Genomic DNA, 26940 nt, shown 5'->3' with positions numbered 1-26940 from the left:
CTCTAATTATTAATTTGATTTGAATTCGATTACTTATCAATCCTCATTAAATCAACAATTAATTAAATATTGTGTGTATTGTATCATATCAGATTGTTTAATTTTCTTCAATAATCATTATAATTATGATGAAAGATGAACATGATTAATGATGAAAATTGAAAAACAATTAACACCAAAGTTTAATTGTAATTAAAACGGATATCATATTAATTAATCTGATTAGGTTGAGTAAATTAAAATAAATGAAATTAACTTGAAAATAATGATAATCATACAAAAGTTAATCTACACGGTTGGAAATTGTCAGGAAAAAGTTAAATCATCAACCCAAGGTTGAGTTTTAATTGTTGCGTCGATTAACAATTACAAGGTTAACAATTTGTAACAATACAACAATTAAGAATTAATCTAAATACTGAATTTAAATAGAAACAAAAAACATACGAAAATAGGAAATTTAAAGATTAAGAAAATTAATTTAATTCCATTGGTAATTTAATTTAATTTTCCTTGAATTTCAATCAGTGACTAAACAAGGAAATGTAATCATAACCCTTTTAAATGATGAATAAACTCATTCCAACAATTAATTTACTCATCTGCTGTTAATTGACACTCACAATTAATATTAAATCAACAATTAAACGATTAGTAAATCAAATGAACGAGAAAAACAAAATTAAATTTCCAAAAGTTTGAATAACAATTTCAATTGATTTCCAATCGGTAAGTGAATTAAATTAATTGATTTTCTTAATTATCTGACCGATAACTTGATTACCCTTTGATTCTCATCTTAATTAACTTGTTCACCAAATCGCCTATCACCCTGACAATTAAATTCTAACCATTAATTGTCAATCAAATTCTTTTCCTTGTTTTTCTCTTTCTTTTTTTCTCCTCTTTCTTTTCTTCTCTTTCTTCATTTCTCTTTCTCTTCTCAAAACAACAACAACAACTTCTTGATTCTTGGAAATCAAATGTTTCTCTCTCTCTCTCTTCCTTTATTTCTCCCCTTGTTGTCCACAATTATCACAATTAACTAATCCTTTTTAACTGATACATTCTCTCATCTTGACCTTTCCAAGTTCAACAATTTAGAATCTAAATTTCATGTGATTAACTAATTTTCCAGCGCAAACAACACAACCAAAAGTGAAAAGCCTCTTAAGCTTATTTTTTATTTTCCATTCTCACAATTAGATCGCCATAAATCATGTTTGTCTCAAGCATTTTCTTAATTCTTTCAATTGCTCAGTGTAAGTATCAGTTTACTATTCTAATTACATTTCAATAATCCACCAAGTTCTCATTAAATTGAGCCTTATGTTTAATGTTTTTCTTTGTTTATGTAAACCGTATCAATGGTTTTCCCTTTTTCCTTTCAATTAATGGTCATTGTTTTTGATTTTTTTTCTTTTTTATTCTCATTTAGGCTTCCTAATCTGTCTTGGTGAGCACATTATCTATACACCTCGATACTCTGATTTCGGTAGTTGGGGTGATTGGGAATATTGTCCTGCTGGTCAGTTTGTCAATGCTTTCCAATTACAGGTTGAATCACCGAGAGGTGAATTTGGTGATGATACTGGATTAAATTCAATTCGATTCTTCTGTGGAGAAATTGGTGAAACCTTTGATAGAAATCACTTTATCACCTCTCGTCAAGGTTATTGGGGAACATGGGGTCAAGTATATTCTTGTGTTGATAATTCAACAGCAATTGGAATTCAATTGAGAGTTGAGAAAAGCCAAGGAATCCTAGATGATACTGCTGCTAATAACCTTCGGATGATTTGTTCTGATCGATTGGTTCATGAAGGTGATGGTACCATTTGGGGTAAATGGTTAACTAAATCGTTGTGCCCCAGGCGAACAGCAATTTGTGGCTTAAGAACATTAGTTGAGAGCTGGCAAAGAAAAGATGTTCTCGATAATGGTGAGTAGCATATTCTCCAGTTCTGATCAATTGTTCACTGGAAATTACCATCATTTAATACAACAACATTTTCTATTCTCTTTTTCAGATGATACCGCTTTGAATAATGTCGATATTGTTTGTTGCGATGTTCCTAGTCCTGCGAAAAGTTGTACACCTAAAGAGCGATGGGAGTTCGTTGCTCATTGTGATAATACCGCTGGAACTGAGGTAATTAACATGATAGGAAAATCACAAGAAAAAATCAAATCGATTGTCTTAAAGGTCAATTGATTGTTATATTAACCATAGAGTAAGAAAAATTGATCAACACTTAGCTTTATTATATTTCTGGAAATTTATCTTATTGGCTTGTTGACAATTTGATACTCAAGTGTCTGATTTAATTGTTTCTTCAACTCAATATTTACTAATTGTGTTGAACAACTTACAATGAGTAATCAATATGTAAGATGTACAAAACAATTAGCAAATTATCAAAGAAACTTGTTGATTTATCTTGTTTACATTTGATCTCGTTCATTGAATGAATTGATTTCATTCTGGATTGACTTTTCGATTTGTCTTAATTGTTAATATTAATTTGATTTTTTCTCTCTCTTCGTTCTCAGACCAAAGAATGTGATTTTGAAAGTAAAGACGACACACCGAACTATTGGACTGATGTTACCCGTTTATCCAAAACTTACAAAGATCTCGGGATGAGATTAGAAGACGATTATGTTGATCTGGTAAAAACTTTCCACCAAAAGTTGGGTAAAAGTAAACGAACTGGTTTCGATTGGAAAGCATTTGGAGGATCGTTGATGAGCAAAAGAATCACCTTCGTTTGAAAACTGGACCAGGAGAGAAACAATATCTTTATCGACTTCTTGCCAAGTGCGGAATTTATCATATTAATTCTGAATTTTTCAAGATCTTCGACGAAGAACTGGACATCAATTTAACAAGTTTCGATTATTAATTGATACAAGAAAAAGAAGCAAAGTTAATCATTCTTTTATTGGAATACTATTAACAAAACTCTCATCATGTTGATCATTTTTCGCTGTAAATCCATATGATTAACATTCCTCTTCCTTTTGCAACAATCAACTTCCTTCTCATCTTAATCATCTCAAAACAATCGATCATCATTCCAACCTGAAATTTTCGCTTAAATTGTATTAATTTCATGCAACATCAAAATGCCAGCATTTGAAACTGTAAACTCCTCGTTTAAATTGCTATTTATGAAACATTTATTATTGTATCAACATCTCATGAAAAAATTAATCAATTGAACAATCAATTCAATTGGCTAGAGAGCTAGATCCATGACTATTTGGAAAAATTGAATAAAACAAAAATTTAATATTCTTAGCCAATTGTCGATTAGAAACTATATAAACTATTGCAAATTTCTGAACTTGGTACTTTGAAAAGACAAACAATCAACTGGATTCTTTTCAATAATCCGCCAAATTCAGTCAATAAAGGAGAAGCTGAACGGTTAGCGGACATTTCGTTAGTTCGCGTTTCGAACAGTATTGGGGGAAAATAAGAAAAGCCTATTTTCAACTTGTTACCAATAATCTGAAATTCTTATTAAATATTAAATGTAGAAATTGAAACTAACTACTAAAAAGTTCGAGTTAGAACTTTGCAATCACACTCACAGTGTCAATTGGAAGATTGATCGAAGATAAAAAACGATAGCTGAACTTGATACTTCGAATAGATATACATGAGCGGAATTGGAGCGAATCTGAAACAGTAGGAACAGAATTAGGAAATTAGAAATGCGAGCAATACGATTGATCTCAAGTGACTGAAAATTACCAATGGTTTCAGTGTCAACACCTTTGTTGGATTTGACGTAATCCAAAGCGTAGTCCATTAAACCACCATCACAACCTTGATTTCCTTGTTTTCATGAACAATCAACCAAATTTTGCTCAGAAAGTGAGACTAATTTACCGGTTTTTTGTGCATTAGCTGCAAGAAGAATGTCCAGTTTGAACCACATTGACCTTGATCTCTGAACTCTGTGACGATTGATTTTCGCCAATCAATGGATTCAGGAACAGATTGGGTAAAATTGATGTTGTGAGTCAGGGGAGCGGGCTTTCGGTGGATTGATTTGTAACCAAGTCGAGTAACTTTGAATTCCTCTGCGGTCTAAACAGTGGAAGCGAAAATCCCGTTTAGTATAAACTATCAAGTAGATGATTAATTGAATACTTAACAAATCAGCAAACTTGTTGATTTCCAATTGGTAAGTGTGAACTCCATTGTCAGCTTCTCGGTTATGGGCATTAATTTTTTCCAGATTAGTACTGAAAATCGATTTTAATGTTTGAAGTTATCAATTATTCAATCACTTACTCGATTGTTACATTTTAATATCAAGGTCATTATGGTCATTTAATGTTTCAAGGTCATCTGATGACCAAACTCGACGACTGGGACTATTTGTCATCTATTTATATGTTTCAATACAAAGATATAAAACTTCTCGTTCTCCCATAGGGTTTTTGCAAAAATACAACTTTGGTGAACTGTTACTTTCGAACCAAACGTTTTCGTGGACTAAGAAAAGAATGAATGTGACTAGTATGTGGATATATAGCTATACTTTGAAAATTTTTCTGATCTTTGATATGATTTTTAAGATCTGAGGTCGGGGTGTTCTAGAATCTAGTCGAGTTAGTAACTTTACATTAATGTTTTGAAATATGTCTCTTTAAGAAAATACCTTCAAATGACCTTGAGATATGTTATTTCATCAATGACCAAAATGACCTTGAATTTTAACTATGACAATTTAGTATCACCTTGACAATCTATAAGGCCCAGGGCTGCAAAAAGGGCCTTTAGTCATCGATCTCTTTGGGCAAATGTGAATTCGAGTTTTGGTTTAAAATCTGCACAACAGGTGGAGACACTTGACGAAGCTTCGATCATGTGATTTTTTTTCTCATTTCTTTAAATTGTTTATTTATTTTCCTTGAAATTTTATATTCTTTTTTTGTATTAGTTTTTTTCTTTTCGTTTCCATTTTAATTTGATTGATTTGTTCCCTTCCAAGATGATTACCAACGATGATTGTACCAACTGTAAAAGAGCTGCAATCAAATTAGGTTATTGGCAAGATCCTTATATTGATCTTTTCTCCAGAGGGACTCCTCATATTGAACGAAAAACTCCTGAAATTAATCGAGGTTATTTTGCTCGTGTTGCCGCAATTAAGATAATTATTGAGAAATTTCTTGCCTCCGTTAAAGGTCAAGGTAAACAGTGTCAAATTGTTAACCTAGGATGTGGATTTGATACACTTTATTGGAGATTAATGGACAACAATGATGGCGGTGATACCGATAGAAATGTTGATTCATCTTTAATTAAACACTTTGTTGATGTTGATTTATATGGTATCACATCAAGGAAAATATTTCACATTCGACATCGTCCAAAATTATTATCTTCCCTTGGTGATGATATTCAATTTAATCCAATGGAATTGCAATCAAATGTTTACAAATTGATACCAGTTGACCTACGTGATACAAATAGTTTATCAACCAAATTGTTGACCGAATGTCATCTTGATAAAGAATTGCCAACTCTATTTATCGCCGAGTGTGTACTCATCTACATGACGGTTGAACATTCAAACAATTTAATCGCCTGGATATCAGCTAATTTCACTCAACCCGCTTTCATTAACTATGAACAGATCAACATATTTGACCGATTTGGTCAAATTATGGTTGATAATTTAAGGCAAAGAGATGTCGAACTGCTTGATTTGGATTCGTGTAAAGATTTGGAAAGTCAAAAGTCCCGTTTCATTTGCAATGGTTGGGACAATGTCGAAGCCTGGGACATGATGTCATCTTGATAAAGAATTGCCAACCTATTTATCGCCGAGTGTGTACTCATCTACATGACGGTTGAACATTCAAACAATTTAATCGCCTGGATATCAGCTAATTTCACTCAACCCGCTTTCATTAACTATGAACAGATCAACATATTTGACCGATTTGGTCAAATTATGGTTGATAATTTAAGGCAAAGAGATGTCGAACTGCTTGATTTGGATTCGTGTAAAGATTTGGAAAGTCAAAAGTCCCGTTTCATTTGCAATGGTTGGGACAATGTCGAAGCCTGGGACATGTACCATGTTTATCGATTCGGAATTCCACCTAACGAATTGCATCGTATTGAGAACATTGAATTTCTCGATGAAGCCAATTTATTGGAACAACTATTAACTCATTATTGTCTTGTTGTGGCGAAAAAAAATCTCCCAAATTTTAAGGTTGAATTCTGATCAATTTGTAAGTTTATTTTTCCACTTTAATTGTCTCATTGATTAACATCTAATTTGTTGTTTCTTCTTATATATTTACAGTTATGATTCTGGACTCATGTGATTTAATTGTCATAACAAGAGATTGAATTTTACTCACTGGATTAATTTTCTCGTATTCAATTTCTAGTCATTTGATGAACGGAATTTAATTGCAAATTTAATGCCAAATATTAATGAATATTATTAATTTTCGTTTCAATTTTATCCATTGGACACTAATCAAACTTATCTAACTGTAAATTGTTCATGGTGAGTGAATGAATTTCCACTGATTTGATTGTTCAATTGAAAACAAAAAGTTTAATTTCTTATTCAATTTTACCAGATGATCGAGTACAATTAAGAATATGATTGGTTTCGTTTTCCTATCGATATTGTGTGAACCATTTTCCTGATTCAAGAATTGGAATTTGAATGTTGATTAAAAAATAATTTCGTCCGAATTTCGTTTTCAGTCCATTACAATCAATGAGAATATTTTTAATTACAATGAGAATCAATGTTTCTATTGTAATAATATCTCCCGATACAACAATTAACCCATAAATTGTCTTGTCTTTCTAAATTTTAATAAGTGTTCATCTAATAATTGATTCAATTTAAATATTTAATCAAATCTCATTTTCTTATTGTTGTCAATATAAAACAAGTATTACCATTAAATTGATTGTAATAATATAAATGAATTGAATTAAAGAAACAAACCAAAATCAATTGATCGTAAATGATTCATTTAATTTTCAATTTACTATTGAGAGATCGATATATCAAAAAGTTAGTCATGTACTATGAAAAAATAGAGGACACAATTTGAGAGCAATTAACAAATTGTGAAGGAAAAAAAATCTATTGTATATATAAAGACAATAAAGAAATTGTTGAACAATTAATTTCTCTTGAATTGAGATCGAGCTTAACAAAAATTGTCAATTAATGGCATCGATTTAAGCAGATATATTAAGTGGCCTATTGTCGAAGGGACGAAATAATTTGTACCTTAATTAAGTAACTAATCCAATTGAATTAAAGACAATCAAGTTGATTAAGAATCACAGAGTTGCCAAATTGAACCTTGTTGAGTAAGTAACCAAATATCACCATTTAGCGAAGCTATTAAAAAGATAAAAGAAATTAATTAACCACTCAGATAAATTATCTAATTGTGTTACAGTGATTAAGAGAGAGAATTAAGTTAATTACCTGAGATATCCTTTAGTGAATCTTTAATCAAGGTGGGAGATCTAATTTCTTGCCAATCAGTACCAACGTAACTGGACGGAGGTTGAATACCGATCCGTTTGAAGATACGATTACTTTGACTACTAAGAATCCAAACACTATTATTAGCGACAGTGATTGAGGTCACTTCAACCGGGGTGTGTACGGGTAACCAGGCCATTCCACCGATATGTTCATCGGCATCTCCTCGAGTGTTAAATATACCCGCTCTCACGAACAGTTGATTTCTATTATCGATGCACCAAACCATTGATGAATCTGTTGGACAAATTTGAACATTATCAACATGGAAACGATTATCAGAATCGTGGTGAATTTTACTCCAAGATCCCGTTAGCAGTTTGTTTAACCAGACATCGCCGTTAGTGTCGCAAAACCAACCAAGTTGATCTGATGAACAGAGGGAAAAATTGTGAAAGTTGATCGTTGATTTTGGTTTACTAATTTTCGTCCATCTTGTAGCTAAAGTGCTTAAAATTGGAGCTATTGCTAATCCTGGTTCGTCAACACCCTCACGGAACCAAAGTTCATTATCTTCGTTGAGTAGATAAATTTTATTCCTATTAGCACCAACGGTGAAGCTTTTATTGTTACCCGGTGGAAGACGAAGCGATTCAAAGTAGGGATAATAAACGAGCTTAGGTCGACCCTTTGAAATACAAGATAACCAAACGTAGGCCGAAGTTTCCACATCGGAATAACCGGAGGCACAGAAACGATTGATCTCAAATTGGTCTGAATTATGAGTACTTTCAATTGCCCTTTGCCAGTCGACATGTTTAATTGGTCGGACTTCACGAATTGGAAGACAATTTACTTCGATAATATTTGATTGCGAATCCGTTTCATCTGATCTCTCAGTTGATTCCTGAACAGAATTTGTTTCATCCGGTGAAAAATTATCGATCAACATTTTCGGACCAGAATCGATACAGTCCAATAAGTGTCGACTTTCAAGATGATCGTTTTTGTCCAAAAATCCAATATTATTGAATATTATGTCACCTTCGCGAATCATATCAGTCTTGATTTCGGATGCATAAGAAGATCCACTTGATTGATTAAACTTTTTGGTCAATTCTAGGCCATCAAGAGTAAATACTTCGGAGGCCAAACTTTTCCTTGTTGATTGTTGATTTGGTTCAATTGTCTCATCATCGTCAGAATTGTTTACTTTCATTGGACTAGTTAAAGGTTCATCTTGGGGAGAATCACAATTGTCGAAACAACATTCGTTCGTAACTTGATTATCATCTTTCGTCGATTGTGAGTCTGCGATTACCTCCTTCGAAATTGATGATGATCGAACATGAGAATCTCTTGAGAATAGAATATTTTCCTCGCTTCAGAATCAACTTTGAATCGAGAGTTGACTGAACTTTTTCTCGATAATTTCTCATGGATATAAAGAGGACTCGTTGATTTGAACAAACTTTCATCTTCGTTTTTACCTTCAGCCTCTTGATCATTTTCAGATGATTCCAATGAACTTGTTTTACCAGAAAGTTCATCTCTCTCCGAATTTTCATTTTCCACTGAACTATTTCGACGAAGAACATTCAGCTGATCGAAGGTCGTATAGTTCAACAGTTTCTCTGTACCTTCGTAAATCTTATCGGACATTAGCGAGTAAATCTTTTTAATTTCCCCTTCAAGTGAATTAAGAGCTTGAGTTGGAAGATTAGTTAAATTCTGAATACCAAGTGTACCTTTCAGAACTTCACCTAAACCATAATCAGTGGCCTTTGATTTGACGAACTCTTTTTTGATCAGAAAACGGATTCGAAACAAAGTCCAATCTTCACGTAAAATAATAACATCCCGATAACCTGGAGTTCGGGAAACATTGGCATCGATTATCTTGACCGATGAATATTCCTTGACCAGCAAAGTGCCGTCCATTTTGATGATCAACAATGAATGTGAATTCCATGAGCAAATGTAATCCTCATCGTTAATCTGTATCGGCATCAGATGACCAAAGTTGAATAAATTGTTACAATTTAAGGATAAAGTTGATGGAGCGGGTGATAAGTTTGGTGTTGTCGTTGTTGATGAAGGTGTTGTTTGGTTTGTTGTCGTTGTTGTTGTGGTCATTGTTGATCTGTAGGGTAAATGATTTTCCTCTGGAGTGACCGGTTCCTTAAAGAGATTCAATGTTTTCAATGGGACAACATTTTTCAGTTTAAATGTTTGAACGACACTTCCATCGGTTGTATTGGCCTTAATCAGGTGCATTGATGGACGAGAGGCGATCACGGTGTTACCCTCTCGATGGAAAACTGCCCCATACTGACCACAAACTTTTCTAACATTTCGACCAATCTGAATGATTGACCAAGAATCGGATAAACTTTTCCAAAGGATAAGTGATCGGAAACAACTAGAGACCAAAAGTAGATCAGGACTGTAAACATCAATTTGTACGATTGTATGGTCATGGTCATCTTCCTGTTTATCTTCACTGAATATGGTCATTGTTTCATCTTCGATAACATTGTGACATCTAATTGTACCAATAGAATCACCGGTGAAAACATGATATCGATGTCGAGTATTATCATAGATACACTTAGAAGTGACCATTGAAGGAAGAGGATTTGATTCATCACTGGATCTATTTGAAGGAGAGAAATTTGGAAACAATTAGCTAATCAGAACAAAGCAAATAGTGAGACAATTTTACCTTGGAATTGACCAGGAATAGATTATCTCATTTCGGACAAAATTGAACATGATGAATCCATGAGGTAGTAAAAGTGAGACAACGTTTTCATCGGGCAAGTCGATGCCGATGATTTGACATTTAACTGGGTGACGTTCAAAAAGCGGACCTTTGGCCTGTTTTTCCCCACGAGGGAAACAATAAATCCACCCGGTATTTGTACCAAAGTAGAGGAAATTATCATCACAATTAAAACAGGAAACATTGGTCACTCTTGGACTCTCATCATGTCCACCATCATGTTGATAACCATTGGTCAGATTACAACAAGTTTCTCCTTCATCATTATCCTGGTCACTTTTGGTATTATTTATCCTGAAATCAACAACACCCTGACAACAACCAGCATCATCTTCATCATCATGATCATCAGAATCATGATTAATCCAAATTCTCAGGAAATCAAACCATTCACAGATAAATTCACAAGAAACATTATTATCCTTTGAGTTCATAATCAACAAAAAAAACTTTCAACAAAGAAAAGATGAAAACAAAAATGATGCAATTGGAAAGAGATTGGATGAGTAAAGGAACCGAGTTAAACTCACACAAGTAACAATTTAATCAACAATTAATCTTCCAATTGAGGATCAACATTTAAATTGTGACACAAGGAAAATTAAAATCACAACAAAGCAACAAAAAGTTGAGCTTTAAATGTGAAAACAACTAAACAACAACAAGACCAACAACAGAGGATGAATGATTGGTTATTGTTTTTCTTAAGCACAATTGATCAGATTAACAGATTAACAGACACAATGAGCAAACACACACACAAAGTAAAGTGCAAACATGTTACTGTTACTGAGATTAAATTGATTATCCTAATTGTTGATAAAAATTTTCCATTGATTATCTTTTGATTTAGTTGATTTTCGGTTTGTTTTTTGGTTGGAAATTTAATTTACATTCTTAATCAAAGATTAATATTTGTTTCGTTGCAATTTGGATTACAATTAGTACAATTTACGAGCAAATGTCCTTCTTGTCTTGATCGGGATTCTGGTTTAGTAAATCTTGATCACCTTGTGGATTTAATTGCTTCATTAATTGATTGAAGGTTAACTTGTTATACAATTGGAATAATTATCATCATGATTACGTTATTTTCTGCATCATTAGAATGATTTACCTTCTGTTAGTTAATTACAATTACAAATGGACATTGATGGTTAACTAGTGGAAAAGTTCATTGGACTTTTTTTTGTTTTCATTGAAGAAATTTATTCATTTTAATTTGATCAATTTGTTAATTGTTAATTTACACAGAATCAGAGAGGTTGAACAATTATCTTTTATGATTTTGGCAAAAAAATGATGATTAGTTGGATCACGATGATTATTTAAATTGTTACTTGGAACAAGAAAAATTAACACCAATTGTTAGCTTGGAAATTACATTTTCATCAGTAATTAAATCAACAATTTAAAATTGGCCAATTTGAATAACAGTTGATAATTATGATGAACAATTTAAATGTAATACTAATTGGTAATGATGGTGATGATGAGTTTGTCCAGTATCATTTGCAAAATATTTAATACCCATGGATGAATATTAATTGTCTTTGATAACAATTAACAAGTTTAGTTTGATTGTTGAAATCATAATGATGAAAATAAGAGTTGATTACAAAAGGATTTCATTTACAAATTGGAATTGGAATTGGAGATTGAAAGAAAGAGAGAGAGAGACTGAAGATCTTGGATGATGATGGTGATAATTGTGATGTGACGATTGAAACGATAAGATTAATTAGTTAATTATCTTTAAGCTCGAGGTTTTCCGAAAGAGGAAGATTTCTCATCGGCCATGAAGAACCTTTTAACGGCAAATACTTGGACTACCGATGAAATAACGATAATCAAACACTGAGCGATCGACCAATTCTGAATGTATCTATTGTTACCATCGACAAGGTACCAATCGTGGGACTGATGACGACGAGATTGGTCCAAATTTTTCAACATGGTTCCAATGTTTTTATCAACATTTGATAGCGAAGCCTAAGAGAATCAAAAAATAAACCAATCGATAAGTTGAAATGTTCAAATCGACAATTGGACAGAAAAAAATTCATTACCGTAAAGTTGGTAACGGTCACATCATTTGCTGTCAGTTCGGAAATGTATTTGTCCCATTCGTCTCTCTTGTAAGAGGCCACATAGAGACTGACCAATTTAGATGCGAATCGTGAAAGTGAATTGTCAATACAGAATTGATAATAACCTGTAAGAAAAAAGTAATTAATTAATCATCTTTTTCTTTGAGTGGAAAGAGTTAAAGGTTAATGAAACTTTGGTTAACCATAATCAAGGAATTAATGTGAATCAACTGATTGTTCGGTAACAATTTAACACCAATAACCATTCTACCACAAAGCAAAATTCAATCGTAGAAATCAATCAGAAATGATAACTACAATTAAATCAATAATCGAATCTGAAAAAATTCAATTTGAAATTTTTGCGCTCAAATGTTTGACTTTTCCTCAAGATGAAGCCGGTATTGTTTACCTTAAATACTACCATTAAAATCATCTAAATGAGACAATCAGACAAGGAATTAATAGCTGATTGAATATAATCAATTCTAATCAAGATGGATGATAACTAATTGTCAAAATAGAATAGAAAAGATAATGAAAAATTAATATTTTCTCTTCAATTTTGACTATTGTCTTTGTCTCTTCCTATTGATGGATTGACAACAACACTGATGATTAACCCTTTAGATTATTGATTCAGTGATTTTCTTGATGATTAAACTGATTGTTTACCTCCATTTTGTACGGATGATTCCTCGTGTTCAGCATTTTCGGACCATTTATATGGTAAAATTGTCTGTCCAGTAGGTTCTCTTATTAAGAATCCAGCTTTACTATCACCACCTCTCATAACCTGTTAACATATGGAAGAAAATGTGACAAAAAGACAAAAGACAATGAGAAGAAAACAATTAATCAACAATCGACAGGTAAAACCAACAGAGAAACGAATAATAAATTAAATAGAAAGAAAAGAAAATTAAAGAAAACAATTAAAAAAAGGTTACCTGAAATGCCACGTAGAGAGTTGAATGGGATTGAACCAGTTGGTAAAAACACTCTTCTCTACCTGCATCAATGTGGATCTTGAATTCGTAAGCAAATCCTAATTTCTCTGGACTTGGATAAGTTTCACAACCAATTAAACCGAATGTCCAGTTAATCAAAAGAGTAATTAAGGTTAAATTAATAAAATCATTCGCCATTATCACAAAGAAAAAGAAAAACAAACGAAACAAAAAAGAGAAACAAAAAGTAAACAGATGAACCGAAAGACTCTCAGTTTGTATTCATTTTCAATTCTAAACTGCAACTGGTTGAAATTGAGAAAAACAAGCAACATCCAATGTGCGAGTTTATCTTCCAACATCATCCTTCATCTCTCTCATTTTCCTCTAATTATCATCATCATCTCCATCTTGTTCTCTCTTTACAAAGTTCCATTAATTACCAGAGTAATTAACTAACAACAATAATCATCAATGTAATTAGTCTGATTGCGAGTTCGATATGAAAAGAAACTTTTTTTTTCTCATCAACTTTTTAGATTAATAAGTGAGTCGATTGATTGGGAGAGAAGAAGTTTTTTTTTTGTTGTATTATCACAATTAACTTGTGAAAATTAAAATTCCCGTTTTAATTGATTGTTGGTAAACGTGGAAAATTGATCAAGTATATAAATAGAGATATAAATTATATACAGAGATGGGGATAGATTTTGATGGTCGCTCTTTAATCCGATGGATTAAGAGGTTAATCTTGCTTGATGTGTTTTCTTTTACTTAGATAGAGCTTAATTATCTGCCAAATTGATAGAGTCAAGGGAACGGACATTGGCAGGAAAAGAGGGAAATAAACAGCGTACTTTTGATCTTCCGGGAAATATAACCTCGAAAGTAGCGATGGATCAAAGAAAGCACTTTCTGAGGCGTCGAAGGCTTTACTACTTAATTCGTAGGCTTTCATTAGATTCCCTTGGGCTAAAAGGTCAATCGATTTATGAGAAAGATCAGCAGCTTGATTCATTTTATCGGCGATCTCCTTGAGAATGACAATATTTTTCACCTTAATCAATAGTTTATCAAGTGATTCGAGTGATGAAAGTGTCTTCGCTAATTGTTGTAATGTCATTTGTCTCATAAGATAATCTAATTCCCATTTGGTGAAGAAAATGTTTCGAGTTATTGAATTGATTGGTTGGATTGATGAAAGTCCGATTAAATTTCTAGCAAATGATTTAAAGGCCAGATTAAAGTCGTTCTCCTTGTTCCAGAAAAATATACCCGCTCGGTGAGAGGTTGAAACGGCAAATGATTTTCCTTTGGTACTTTTATCGTAAAAATAAACTGATTGATTCCTAGATGATGATGAAGGTATAATTACATGGAGATGATAACTTGTTTTCGTATTTGGTTCAACTATCCTTGATTCAATTGAATTAAGTAACAGGCCAACATGGGATTGGTCAAATAAACGCTCCTTCCTATTTGGATCATCAGAATTGATCAAATTTTTCTCGATAAATTGTGAATCAAAACAATGATAAACCATTTGACTGATGAAATTGATCCAGATTAAATTTGATATTCCACTTTGCTGGATAAACGCTTCCTCGCCGAGTTTCCGAGCGGTTGAGATCATTTGTTTCGTCTTGTAATCGGCATCTTCGATATTTTCACTGATGAAATTGACAATCACATCTAATTCACGATTTAATAGATATTTGATATTCTCTTTTTCTTCTTGGTCATTGGAAATCAGCGATGAAGAATCAGATTTACCTGGAAGATGAGAGAGAAAATCAATGATAGAAAAATTGTTCTTACAGGTCAAGGGTTGTTCTTACCTTCAAATACTGTCTCAAGAGTGTCCAAGATCAACATGACCAGCGATTTATCCTCATCAACATCGATGACACTCATTTCTTCATCACGAACACCAATGTAAACAAATCGATTCGACCCCAAAACGGTCACAGTTTTTCCCAATTTCCGTATGAAATTCATATCAACCAGAAAGATGTAAAGTCTCCCAGGTTTCTGGTGTGATTCCAGTTTACCCAATTCTCGGTCAAAGTTTTCCAATGATTTGGCCTTTGTCCAAACTTTCTCCTCTTCGGCGGTCATTTTCTGACCCTCCAATCGATGTTAAAAGCAACACCGCCATCAGAAGTGATATGATTCCGAGGTAATTGAGAAGCCAATGATTCCTTATCCAAATCAACAGAAACAACCACACTAATGTCAACCAAATTGACGGTAGTTTGAAGATGGACCATTAAAGAGGCCACATCGGGTAAACTGTATCTAGAAGGTGATGTAGTCTTAATCCAAACAGGTAATCCGATCAAAACGATAACAATTAAATAGAAAATTGCAGAAATTAAGCCAAGTCTGTTAATCTCTCCATCATGTTTACCATCACTCTTTTCACCATCGGGAACATTATTTTCATCCAATCCGGTTGATTCCAAATTCTCAGTTAATTCAAATTTCATGATGATCACTTGTAATTATCACAAAGGAAAGAAAAATGATAAAAATTAACCAGAAAAAAACGAAACAATTTAAATCCAAATGATTCAATTAGAAATCACAACAAACCGATCAGATCAACAACTGAGACTGAGACTTGAAGGTAAACATATGATTGGGGGTCGACCAAACAACTTCAAGTGAAATTTTGATTAACTGAATTAATTCAGTTTTCTTCTGATTTTGGTTGATTGTTTTTTCTTATTGGTAATTAGAGAGGATTATTATTGTGTTCGCGTTTGGTTTTAATTGAAAGAGTTAAAGGTTTATTGGGTTTAGAGTGTTTTTCTTGATTCAACTTTAATTATTTAGATTATTAAGATTTAGTAAATTTTACAAGGATCCATTTGTTTTTCTGATTATGACAGAAACTAAATTAACTTTTGATTGATAAATTTACTACTACTTTTAGGAGAACTCGCGATCTTGCCTTTCTCGGAGTAATGGATAACGATCAGTTCTGTCAATCGGTTTATCATAAAAGGTTTTCTTAATAACAATAGCGCGAAACATGCAAGTCCAATTTTGAAACCACTGAAAAAGGCTTTATATCCATCCCAAGGTTTCACTTTTCTTACATCATAGGCCCAAGCATAATCTCTGTAAATTAATCATGTAAAGAATAAAAAAATTATAATCCAAAAATGTTACTTATAAGAGAAAACAGTTTCTTGATTAATTGATTTAGATTTCTCTTTCTCTCTGCTAATATTAATAAGTTTCTCTATTTAAAACAAGTAACCCACCTAATCCATGGATCTTTAAGACCTTTCCTTGCTAATCTATCACGATATTTAATCAATTCAGGGAAATTTTCATCAATTTTATCCCATTGTTTTGGATCAGGCATCTTAACTCCATGAGGAAAGTTGGGACCTGAGCCATGACCATCATGTCCTCCCATATTGTTTTTTATATCTAAACCATAAAAAGAATATCATTCAAAGAGAAAGTAAAATAAGAATAAAACCAAGATTAGAATAGAAAAGCAAAAATAATCTTAGAATTAGAATTACCTTTGTTGTTTATACCTTTAAGACTGTTCAACAATCGGATGAGATGCGAGTAATTTACGACAACGCTCGTTACTATTCTGCAATAAGGTGTGTACCAATGTTAATTTCCTTTTTAGGGCAATCAATTTTCGAGACTTTTCCTCTAAAATATTGAGAAATTGATCTTTTTCACTGTTCTCCTTTAAAATTCTTAACGCGTCCAGAAGAGCATCAAGTTGACCTTTCAATGCCAATTGACTATTTTCAACACGACAAACCTGATCCTCTAAATTAACCAAAACTGGTTCAAAAATTGATATTATATGTTCACCCAATGGTTGATCACCTTCTGTTGACATTGATGATCATCTAAAGGACAAAAAACAACAATAATATTAATCACAATTACAATTTAATTGGACAATAATAAGCAAAAGTAACAAACCTTTCAACAGAAATTATCAATTCCAATTTTTAATCAAAGTCAACAAAACGATCACGTGATCATTTGAGCGGCAAATTTGATTGGAAAAGAATTTTTAACCAAATTGGTCGACAGATGGCACCACCATTCACAAAAGTTCTAAAAAAACTGAAAATTAATTTGATAGCGAACTGATTGATTATTGATTGAATTTGGTTAGATTAAAGTGATTTGATTAGTGAAGAATTTCCTCAGTACTTTGTGCAAGAAAATAAACATGTTTGATGAGAGATTCGTAGTTGATATTATGATATTTTCGATTGCAACTGTTGTTGTTATTTTCTTTTTGTTCTGAGAAAAAGTTCTGTCATTTAAATTTACCGAAAGTTCGAGGATATTAAAATTCTTAGGTGCAACTTATTGATGGTAATAAATTCACAAGAAAATTATCATTTGAATGATTGATGTCCCAAAATAGAGAGCAACATTGTAGACATACACGAATACGAAAAGGGAGAGAGAGAGAGAGAATTCTAACTGAAAATTATCATGTAAAGTCTTTAGGTCTTAAAAAAAATAGAAAGATGATAAAGAAGATAAGGAAAAGGAGGGAGAAAAGGTGAAGAAGACGAAGAATATTTTTTTCTGGTTGGAGGAGAAGAGAAAAATATAATCTTCTCTACCACCAAGACAAAGGGCGGGAAGCGAAGGATGGAGAGAGAGAGAGAGAAGATCTCGATTTGCATGGAAAGTTATGAGAGAGAAGCAGAAAAAGAAGATGAAGAAGAAGAAGAAGATGATGATGATGATAGAGAAGTGAGTAAAATAGAAATATAATTTTGTTTGAATTGAAGTGAAAGATTATGCCTAAAGTCACGATTGAAAGAATGGCAAATAACTGGAATTAAGTCCATCCAAACCCGTCATTAAGCTCACCCCTCATCGGTCACTAGTGTTTCCATCATTCTAGATATGTACCTGATATCGATGACCAAACTGCCCAGTACCCAAAATTGATGTGTAAAAATTATCAATAACTTTTCATCATTAAAAGTATTTCAAAATTTCAAACTCGAAACAAAAGCAAAAATAATAACATCGATTCCAAAATAATAATATCAATACTTTTTTTTATTTGTTCACCTTTTGAGACAAATGTTCACGATTATCAATTATTTTTGTGCAACAATTTATTAGACAATTATAATAGTTACTAGATAATTTATTCTGTTAACCAGCAATTAGTTAAATTGTGAATTGTTATGTAAACAATAGGCAACAATTAGAAAGTGAATTTTTAATGAAACCAGAAAATTAAGTTAAACAAGTTGGATGAGAAAATGAAAACCAATAACTATTAATCAATGGAATTGCGCTCAGAGTAAATTTGAATAATCATATTAATTATAAATCGAGTTGATCAGAATAACAAAGTCAAGGATGATGAGGATGATAAGTGATGAGAATATGGAAGAAAGATGAAGATGATGAGCAAAGTGAAGGTTCTAAATTCTTAAATATGTAAAATACAGGTTAACCTTTTTCTCGTTTTTTTTTTATTCTCTTCTCTTGATTATTTACCTTTACCTTTACATTTCGTCTTCTTTTTCTTGACGTTTTTCCAAATAGATAATTTTACCCTTTACTCTGTCTCTGTCTCTCTCACAACTTTTCTCTCACTCTCATCATCTTGAAAATGCTTTTAACCACATAGTAATGATGAGAAGGATGTACAAGAGGATGATGATGATGATGATGATGATGATGAGTACTAGAATATGGTAAAGAGAGAGAGAGAGAAATTCTTACCGAATGTTTGATGAAAACAAAATATACTCTTTGCTTTTTTACCTCCTCCTTCAATTTACCTTTGTCTTTATCCTCATCATCATCCTCATCATACAGTATATTTACCGTGTGTTGGGGTGTCTCCGATGTTGTTGTTACCCTTAAGGCCTAACAACCCGCATCATTAAGGATACGATATCACTACAATTACAGTAAACACTAGTTTCACTTACCTGACTTTTTTATTCACTCTCATCATCATCATCACCAAATTTTTACCTTTCAACCTTAATTTTTGTTTTATTTTTTACCTGTGAAAAAATAGCAAAATGTGTTACAAGTTAGAAAGGCCAATCGATTGCAAGTCGATCACCTTGTTACTCGTAAACTTACAAAGTCCCTTGAATTTTCATCGAATCTCAAAGATGATAAATTTTCATCTTCAACTTTTGAGAGAGAGAGAGAGAGAGAGAGAGAGAGATGTTACCTTTAAGGAAGGTTTATCACCATTATCATTTTCTTTTCTTTTTCTTCATCATCTGACAGCAATTATCCCAAAGTGACCCTCTCATATTACTATAAAAGGAACTTCATCTTTCTTCAGATTTTTTTGTTTCTTCATCATCATCATCATCATCATACCTTTAGCGAGTTCCTGGTTATAGTTTCAAGAATAAGTTGATGATGATGATGATGAGAGAGAAAAAAATTCTTCTCCTAGTCAAAGTAATATTTATTTTCTTAACTTTTTCTCAACAACAAGAAAACGAAGTAATTTTCTCTCTCAGTCTCTCTCACTCTCTATACTATCAAATATATAATTTCTAGCTTTTCATCATCATCATTTTCTTACCTGTACCAATAATAATAATAACCAACCATTGTAAATATATGCACATCATTTCACAGTTAATTTCAATTACCTTTTGTTGTTAACAATGAAAAGATTAGTAAATGATAATGTCAACCTATTGTGGTGAACAATATTTACATAGTTGATGATCAGTTTATTACACTTATCTTGTTGTTATCATCAAAATCAATATAATTATCGTCAATTAGTCATGCATTTAATTGATATTGAGCATAAAATTACTGAACAAATGGACAATCAAAGTGACCAAAGTAATGAGAAAGTTTTTAGTAACTTTTTCATTGAAAGTCTATTGGGAAGCAAAAAATTAGGGTTATGTTTGGATTATCATGTATTAAATTGTGTGATCAGTTAATTCAATTGTGAGGTTGAATAGTTGATTTTTTTACCATCTATTTGTTGTTAGTCTATTAAATCATTAATAAATAATGTGTATGTGTGTATGTGTATATGCTGTTGGTTTATTAAGGTTAAATCCTAATTGACTCTTTGATTCAGTTAAAGGGATTGCAGGGATAACAAAAGATGATTTAACAATACAAATCAAGTCAATTGGAAACAATGGAAACATGAAAGTAGAATTTTTTTTCTGACTGTAGTAATAGGAAGATGAAAAGAGCATCATCATCATCATTATCATCTTCATCATCATTATTGGAAGATAGATAGAGAGAGAGTCCGATTTGAGAAGATAATTTGTTACCTGATCCCATCAGAAAGAAGAAGATGAATCAAATGAAGCAAAGCAAATAGAGGGAGAGAGAGAGAGAGAGATGGAGATGATGAGGAAAAGGTAGTGATATTTTGTTGTTACTGATGATGATTAGGATGAGAGGGAGGAAGAGGATGATAAGAGGATATAATCTTACGGTCAAGGTATCCGATTTCCATAGGCACGCGTTTTCCTAATAAGAACATTATTATACGGTAATTTGATTCGAGATTCGAGATTCGAGACTCACTAGTTAGTCTCTTTTTCATCATCATTTGGTATTGGTGATGATGAAGAAAATTGATAACATTCGAGCTTCTCTCTCTCTCTTGTCACCTTCTTCATCTTCATCATCTTTTACTGTCTCTCCATCTCTTCTTACTTTATCACATCGCACTTTCATATTATTCAATATGAGAAACTAAAGTGATGAAAATGATTATGTGGGTGAAGATTCTGATGAAGATGATGAAGATAAGGGTGAGATTCTCTCTCTCTCTCTCTCCTTTGTGCCTACTGTTTGTTTCCATCTTGAAAATGCCAACGTTGTGAAAAGATACTCATCTTACATCTCCCTGTTTCTGTACCTCTCAGTGGATGGAAAGATGAACATGATGACAGAAAAAGAAAAGAAAGAGTAAAAAAATAATTCATGAAGAAAACGAAAAGTAGAGAGAAGATGATTATCTCTCTCACTCTCTCATCATGATACATCTTCATGTTGATTTTTAGGCTTATAATTACAATCTGACGTAACCCAAATTTGATTGATTGTCTTTCATTTCATTTATCATTATCTTAACTGAGGGACAATACAAATTCACGTGAAAAAGTATCATTGAGATGGGAGATGATGATGATGATGATGATGAGGATGATGAGGATAATGATGATCAAGGGAAAGACAGAAAGGTAAGAATGATGAAGAAATAATTTACAAATGAATGAGAGTAGGAAAAAAACAATTTGCCACAAAATTTTGATTAATTTAATTTTAATAACTTTTGCAATTGTAAACAATTTCAAATCATGTCCACAATTAAAAGTAACAATTAACCAGGTAGGTTCTGTTTACCTTTGCATTTGTCATCCAAATTGATTAAAAGGTGAACACAAATTGTGAGTAAATAAAAAAATTGCAACGTAAATATAAAAATAAGTAGAAGGGTCAAGCTTATCCAATTGAGGATTAAGATTAGGGATTAACAGGTAAGACTGAAAACAAGTTTGTCATATTTCTGGTTAATTATAATCATTAGTAAGCAACAGAAATAAGTAAGAAACTGATTGATTTTTAAGGTGACATTTTTGGGTTAAGTTTGACTAAAGAGAGAGAGAGAGAGAGTCCCACTAATCACTTTGTTTTCTTACCTGTGGTAAGCCCTTTTGGTAACTTTCACTTTGTTCAAACATTTACCTGTCCTCAGGTAATCTCATTACTCTTAAAGGATAAACATTGGAGACTTGATAGTAACATCATTTTGGTTTTTCTCTGTCATTTGTTTCTCAATGATAACAAATCGATTTCTCTTCATCTTCTCCTCTTTGAAAAACAGAAAAATAATAATCTTCTCTTCCTTGTAGTCTTCCTATTGTCTACCCATCATATTCATTATCATTACCGATGATCATCTTACCTGTGATGAGACAAAGGCGTGGCTGTTGACTTCGGAAACCCCACCGAGTGTGAGTATTGTTAACATGATGAAGGAGGAAATTAATGAGATACGAGTGCGATATTACAAGAAAGATGGTGAGAAAAGATAGCGAAAGTGAAAGTTATCAAGATTAAGGGGAGAAAAAGTTATCACTACAATTGGAGAAATCAATTGGAATCAGTGCAAACCAATCAATTAGAACGAAAGAAAAAAACAAAATTAACAATTAACTTGATCAATTCGATGATGTTAATTGATGAAAAGAGGAAAAGCTAAAGATTGAAGATTAAGACCCTAATCCCTTAATCAATCCCTTTCTTGTTATTAGTTGATTATCACTTGAAGTAACTATGATAATAATTGTTAATAGATGTTAATTATTTACTATGGGACAAGCTACACTTTAACTAATTGTAAACGATCAATAGGATTGTCCATTTGAAAGTAGAAAACAATATTTACAAGATGAGGTTGGGATTCGAGTTGATGAACAGGTAAGAAAGAGAGTTTGAGAGAGAGAGAGAGAGAGAGAAGAAAAAAAAAGGTAAAGGTTAAGGTAAAAGTCTTTCAGGGTAAAGAGTTAATAAGATGATAATGATGATAAGAAAGAAAAGAAAGAGAAGATAAAAAGACCACCAAAGTGCAATCGAATAGGAAACAAAGCTTTAGTTTCTCATCAACTGTTTGCCGACACACATAAAGATGAAGATGATGATGAAGATGATGAAGGATGAAGAAGATGATAAAGGTGAAAGTCAATGATAATCATTTAAATGATGAGGATGAAGATGAAAGATTATGTTGTAAGAAGATAAAGATTAAGGGTTTATATTTCCATCTCTCTCTCTCTCTCGCTCTCATAATTTATCCTCTCTCAATATGTAATGATAATCTCATGATAATCTGTTGCAATGAATTTCAGATTAACCATAAAGGTGAGAGAAAAGGATTAATCTCAATTTGATTTTAATCCATTTCCATTTCTAGATTAACAAATTGCTCCTTTAATAAGTCTAATTTGTTATTACCAATTATCAGATTGAAACATGATTAAAGTTAATTTGATTGAATGAAGAGGTCAGGTCATGTTGTTGATCAATTAGTTAATCATAATTGGATAATCAATATCATATCCTATTGAAAAGCTGAACCATTAATATAACGATTAACTTTGATTAGAGTTGATCAATTTAATAAACAATTTACTGGACATTTATTATCACAATTTAAAAGTATTAATTTAGTTTCAATTGATCATTTAAAAAATTTGTATACATTAAATTGTGATAAAATAACAATTTATCATCAATGTTTATAAGCAACTTGATTAGTTAATCATTTATTAGTGAGATGATCAATCAATCAAATCAATGGTTGAAATATAAAAAAAAGGTTGATAATCAAATTAAATTGCACCTTCCTGATTTGATTAAGTTGCAACTAAATTGCAATTGATTAAACAACAAACTGTTTGTCAATATGATTATTTCAAATTCATCCCTAATTGTTATCATCAAATCAATCAATCAATTGATTAAACAACATTAAAAACAAGAGACTTATGAAATGAACAATTAATTGATTGTGATATTTGCCTATTCACATGAGTGAATATTAGTAACAATTAAAAGATAACCTTGAAATTATATGAGTACAACAAAATTTGTATTGATTAGTAGGTGAAAAATTGAAAGTAATTAACAGATAATCAATTGATTATCAGCAATAAAAATAATAACGATTATGATTGATAATCAAGCGGAGGCCAGAGTTTATTGATGCTTTGCAAAAATGAGTAAAAAAGTTAAATTAATTTAGTAAATTGTAAAACTCATTGGAGTGAAAATGAATGAATTGTGATCAATTGGTTGCTTACGGTGTGGTCCCGGAATCGTTTTTATGATTAACTCAACCTATTAAGGAATCAGACTAACATTTAACTGTTGAGTTACGGTTCATTTGCATATTGTGTTGATCGCGACGACAACACCACAGAATCGGCGTCAGGAGCAGTCGATGTTGCCGCCAGGTATCGTTAAGAAAAGAGAGAGCGAAGTAAATTAATGAAACGAAAGTGAAAAAAGTAAAAGTGAAAACAATCAACGAAAAGAGGGAGTGAAAAGGGTTAGGGTTGAGAAGAGGATCAGGAGGAAGATGAAGATGAGAAGGAAGAAAATAGAAATAGAGAGAGAGAGAGAGACAGATACCAGACACAAGAAGGAGAAACTTACCTTTTCTTTTTTATTCCAAAGAGAGAGAGAAAAAAGAATCAAGGTAAAGGCGAAAGGTAAGAAAACGTAAAGAGTGAAAGGTCATTATTTAAAAAGATCGGGAGGTCACTATGAGAGAGAGAGAGAGAGCTAATAATGACCTGAACTGAGGACTAAACGAGTCAAAATACATACGAATATAGGGTAACAAAGGTCAAGACTGACCAGTGAATAGTAACAAAGGTAACTCGAGCTGGAAGGGTAACAAGGACTCGCACTGAAAACAACATCAAGTGTCAATTTACTTTTACCTTGTTGTTATTTGGGTAAATTATTCATTGTTAGTTTGTTACCTTTACTTTTATCAACAACAACAAGATGATAATGATGATTGAGAAAACAAAATCATCAATGACTCAGGTAAAGATGAATGAAAGTTTACTAAAAATGACCCAAGGTATATGAATGAAATCTCACACGCAAGGTCACTTTCCCTTTATCTTCAATCATCATCATCATTATCATTATTATCTTCATCATCAGTATTATCAACAATCAACTATTTCATGATAAACTTACGCTTCAATCAACAAGTCACGTAGATGATAATAACAATCAGTAAATTGTAAATAAATTAATACCAATCGGCATCACCTTAATTTTTTTTTACATCAATGTGTTTACATGTTATTATTGTATTACTGTTGTTTTGATTGTTGTGATTACCTTTTTGTTGTAAAAATCTTAACAATTCTGATTGATGAGGATAGTTAATCATGATGATTATAATAATGAACGAGAAAATGAAAATACATTCAAACAATTTGATTGGAAAATGGAGTAACTTCAATTGTAGCATCTTCGAGATCAACTATTAGTTTACTTCATCTCGGTGACAATTTACATCTCCAAATTTAATCACTAATCATGATGATCAATCGATTGATTAGTTATTCTTACCTGGAAACAATTTACCTTTTCCATTGAAATTATTACTCTGTTTTTGGTCACTTTTACCTTGACCATTCTGATGGACAATAAAGTTTTGAATTCTCATATTATTCCGATAAAATAATGCTAATGATTAAGTGATGTATTAGTTAGTTAATTGTTTACTCAATCAAAGTTTATTTGTGAAAATATTGTTAATCATTATTTAGATTTGATTTACTTTTTTTTCTCGCTCAGTTAATTGTTGGGTTTATTTAACAATTGAATGGATCATTGTAATCATCGTCATGTTTAATACAACAGGTTACAATTAATTTTAATTTTTTCAGGTCTTGACAATCAAAAAGTTAAATTGTTGATAATGAATTTTGTATGATCAGAATAAAAAATATATTCTTTCAATTTTGATTGAAGGTTTTTTGCTTCTTGAAAATGGTCAGTTTCAATTGATTGGTCAGTTTGTTTGAAATTTCAACTGGTCAAACTTTTAATAACAATAACTTGGTGAATATCAAAAAGTTAATCAAATGTTGATCGGAAATGTAATTGGGCGATTGTTACTTTGTAGGCAAATTGTAATTGTATGTGATTAGGTATTTGATTAGAAATTAATAGGAAACAATCAGATTAATAATCAAATTGTTGTTTAACTAATCAAAACACGTGCTCGATGATACGAGAAAAAAAAATCATGAGAAAACACTGATTACAATTAGATAATCACCTAACGGTTGCCCTTAAGTCAAACGGATTAACTTGATATCCTAATGATTGGTAAAAAATATGACAATCATGAGATTATCAGTGATTATTATTAAATTGTTACAAATCAATCAAGTTAATTTAGGTATCCAATCATTAGTTTTGTATCTTCATCTCTCTCTCTCTTTCATTTCTCTCACCATAATAGACAATAAGTGCTTCTGGGTAATGCGATTAAAAATCAATCCAGATTAATGTTCACTAATCTCTGGAAGAAGATGAAGAAAAAAAAACCACAAGAGAAGAAAAAAACTGATCTTCCTTGTCTTCCCTCTCTCATCATCATATTCGCACACTTATTGTTAAGGTGGTGAGAGAGAGAGAGAGAGAGAAACAAAACTCTTGACATTTGAGAAAACATTCTCATCACATCAACACACAGTAAAACCCTTCAAAATGTCAACGAATGTCCATTAAGATTAAGGAAAAAAAGAAAAACTGACCAATAGAACCAAAAAGCGAAAACTTTATCATCATTAATGTTTAGAAGAAAAGAGAGAAAAACATCCACCAGATGGCGATAGTCGAAGAAGAAAAATTTGACAAAAAAGAGAAAAAGAAAACTTTAAATTCTATTCGAAAATCTAATGTAAAAAGAGAAAAAAAATCATTGGAAAAATGAGATAGAAAATCGGAGAAAAATGATACAATAGAAACAATTGGAACAGAAAATGTACCCTTACAGTCAATGGGAATTCTCATTCGAAACCAGA

General features: G+C 31.9%; 5 protein-coding genes and 2 pseudogenes across 5 annotated transcripts; 2 read left to right on the top strand and 5 right to left on the bottom strand.

Annotated features, from left to right (window-relative positions):
* Positions 1 to 941: 941 nt before the first annotated feature.
* LOC128396176 (uncharacterized) lies at positions 942 to 3302 on the top strand (annotated as a pseudogene).
* A 3-nt stretch (positions 3303 to 3305) lies between these two features.
* LOC128396259 (procathepsin L-like) lies at positions 3306 to 4403 on the bottom strand (annotated as a pseudogene).
* Positions 4404 to 4580: 177 nt separating this feature from the next.
* Positions 4581 to 6960, top strand: LOC128396188 (leucine carboxyl methyltransferase 1-like). Its single transcript, XM_053356728.1, has 4 exons — positions 4581 to 5707; positions 5999 to 6267; positions 6342 to 6551; positions 6628 to 6960. Exons 1-2 carry the CDS (start codon positions 5013 to 5015, stop codon positions 6258 to 6260), a joined length of 957 nt encoding a protein of 318 aa, XP_053212703.1. The 5' UTR covers positions 4581 to 5012; the 3' UTR covers positions 6261 to 6267; positions 6342 to 6551; positions 6628 to 6960.
* Positions 6961 to 7012: 52 nt separating this feature from the next.
* LOC128396151 (uncharacterized) lies at positions 7013 to 10956 on the bottom strand. Its single transcript, XM_053356689.1, is given in 4 exon segments — positions 7013 to 7412; positions 7503 to 8885; positions 8888 to 10158; positions 10228 to 10956. Coding segments are annotated over 4 exon segments (3216 nt in total). The 5' UTR covers positions 10722 to 10956; the 3' UTR covers positions 7013 to 7344.
* Positions 10957 to 11793: 837 nt separating this feature from the next.
* On the bottom strand, positions 11794 to 13643 carry LOC128396181 (transmembrane emp24 domain-containing protein 5-like). The gene is made up of 4 exons (XM_053356722.1): positions 13328 to 13643; positions 13053 to 13173; positions 12357 to 12502; positions 11794 to 12279 (listed from the first exon to the last, which is right to left on the bottom strand). Exons 1-4 carry the CDS (start codon positions 13523 to 13525, stop codon positions 12043 to 12045), a joined length of 702 nt encoding a protein of 233 aa, XP_053212697.1. The 5' UTR covers positions 13526 to 13643; the 3' UTR covers positions 11794 to 12042.
* A 232-nt stretch (positions 13644 to 13875) lies between these two features.
* On the bottom strand, positions 13876 to 16005 carry LOC128396162 (GPI transamidase component PIG-S-like). The gene is given in 3 exon segments (XM_053356700.1): positions 13876 to 15100; positions 15166 to 15450; positions 15453 to 16005. Coding segments are annotated over 3 exon segments (1677 nt in total). The 5' UTR covers positions 15817 to 16005; the 3' UTR covers positions 13876 to 14072.
* A 122-nt stretch (positions 16006 to 16127) lies between these two features.
* LOC128396186 (NADH dehydrogenase [ubiquinone] 1 beta subcomplex subunit 3-like) lies at positions 16128 to 17287 on the bottom strand. Its single transcript, XM_053356726.1, is given in 4 exon segments — positions 16128 to 16368; positions 16371 to 16453; positions 16600 to 16771; positions 16870 to 17287. Coding segments are annotated over 3 exon segments (348 nt in total). The 5' UTR covers positions 16758 to 16771; positions 16870 to 17287; the 3' UTR covers positions 16128 to 16261.
* Positions 17288 to 26940: the final 9653 nt, after the last annotated feature.

Source organism: Panonychus citri, unplaced genomic scaffold (genome assembly GCF_014898815.1).
Source record: "Panonychus citri isolate SS breed McGregor unplaced genomic scaffold, ASM1489881v1 Contig00143, whole genome shotgun sequence".
NCBI lineage: Eukaryota > Metazoa > Arthropoda > Arachnida > Trombidiformes > Tetranychidae > Panonychus > Panonychus citri.
The sequence above is the reverse complement of the archived record's forward strand: the minus strand, read 5'-3'. Positions and strand labels throughout refer to the sequence as shown.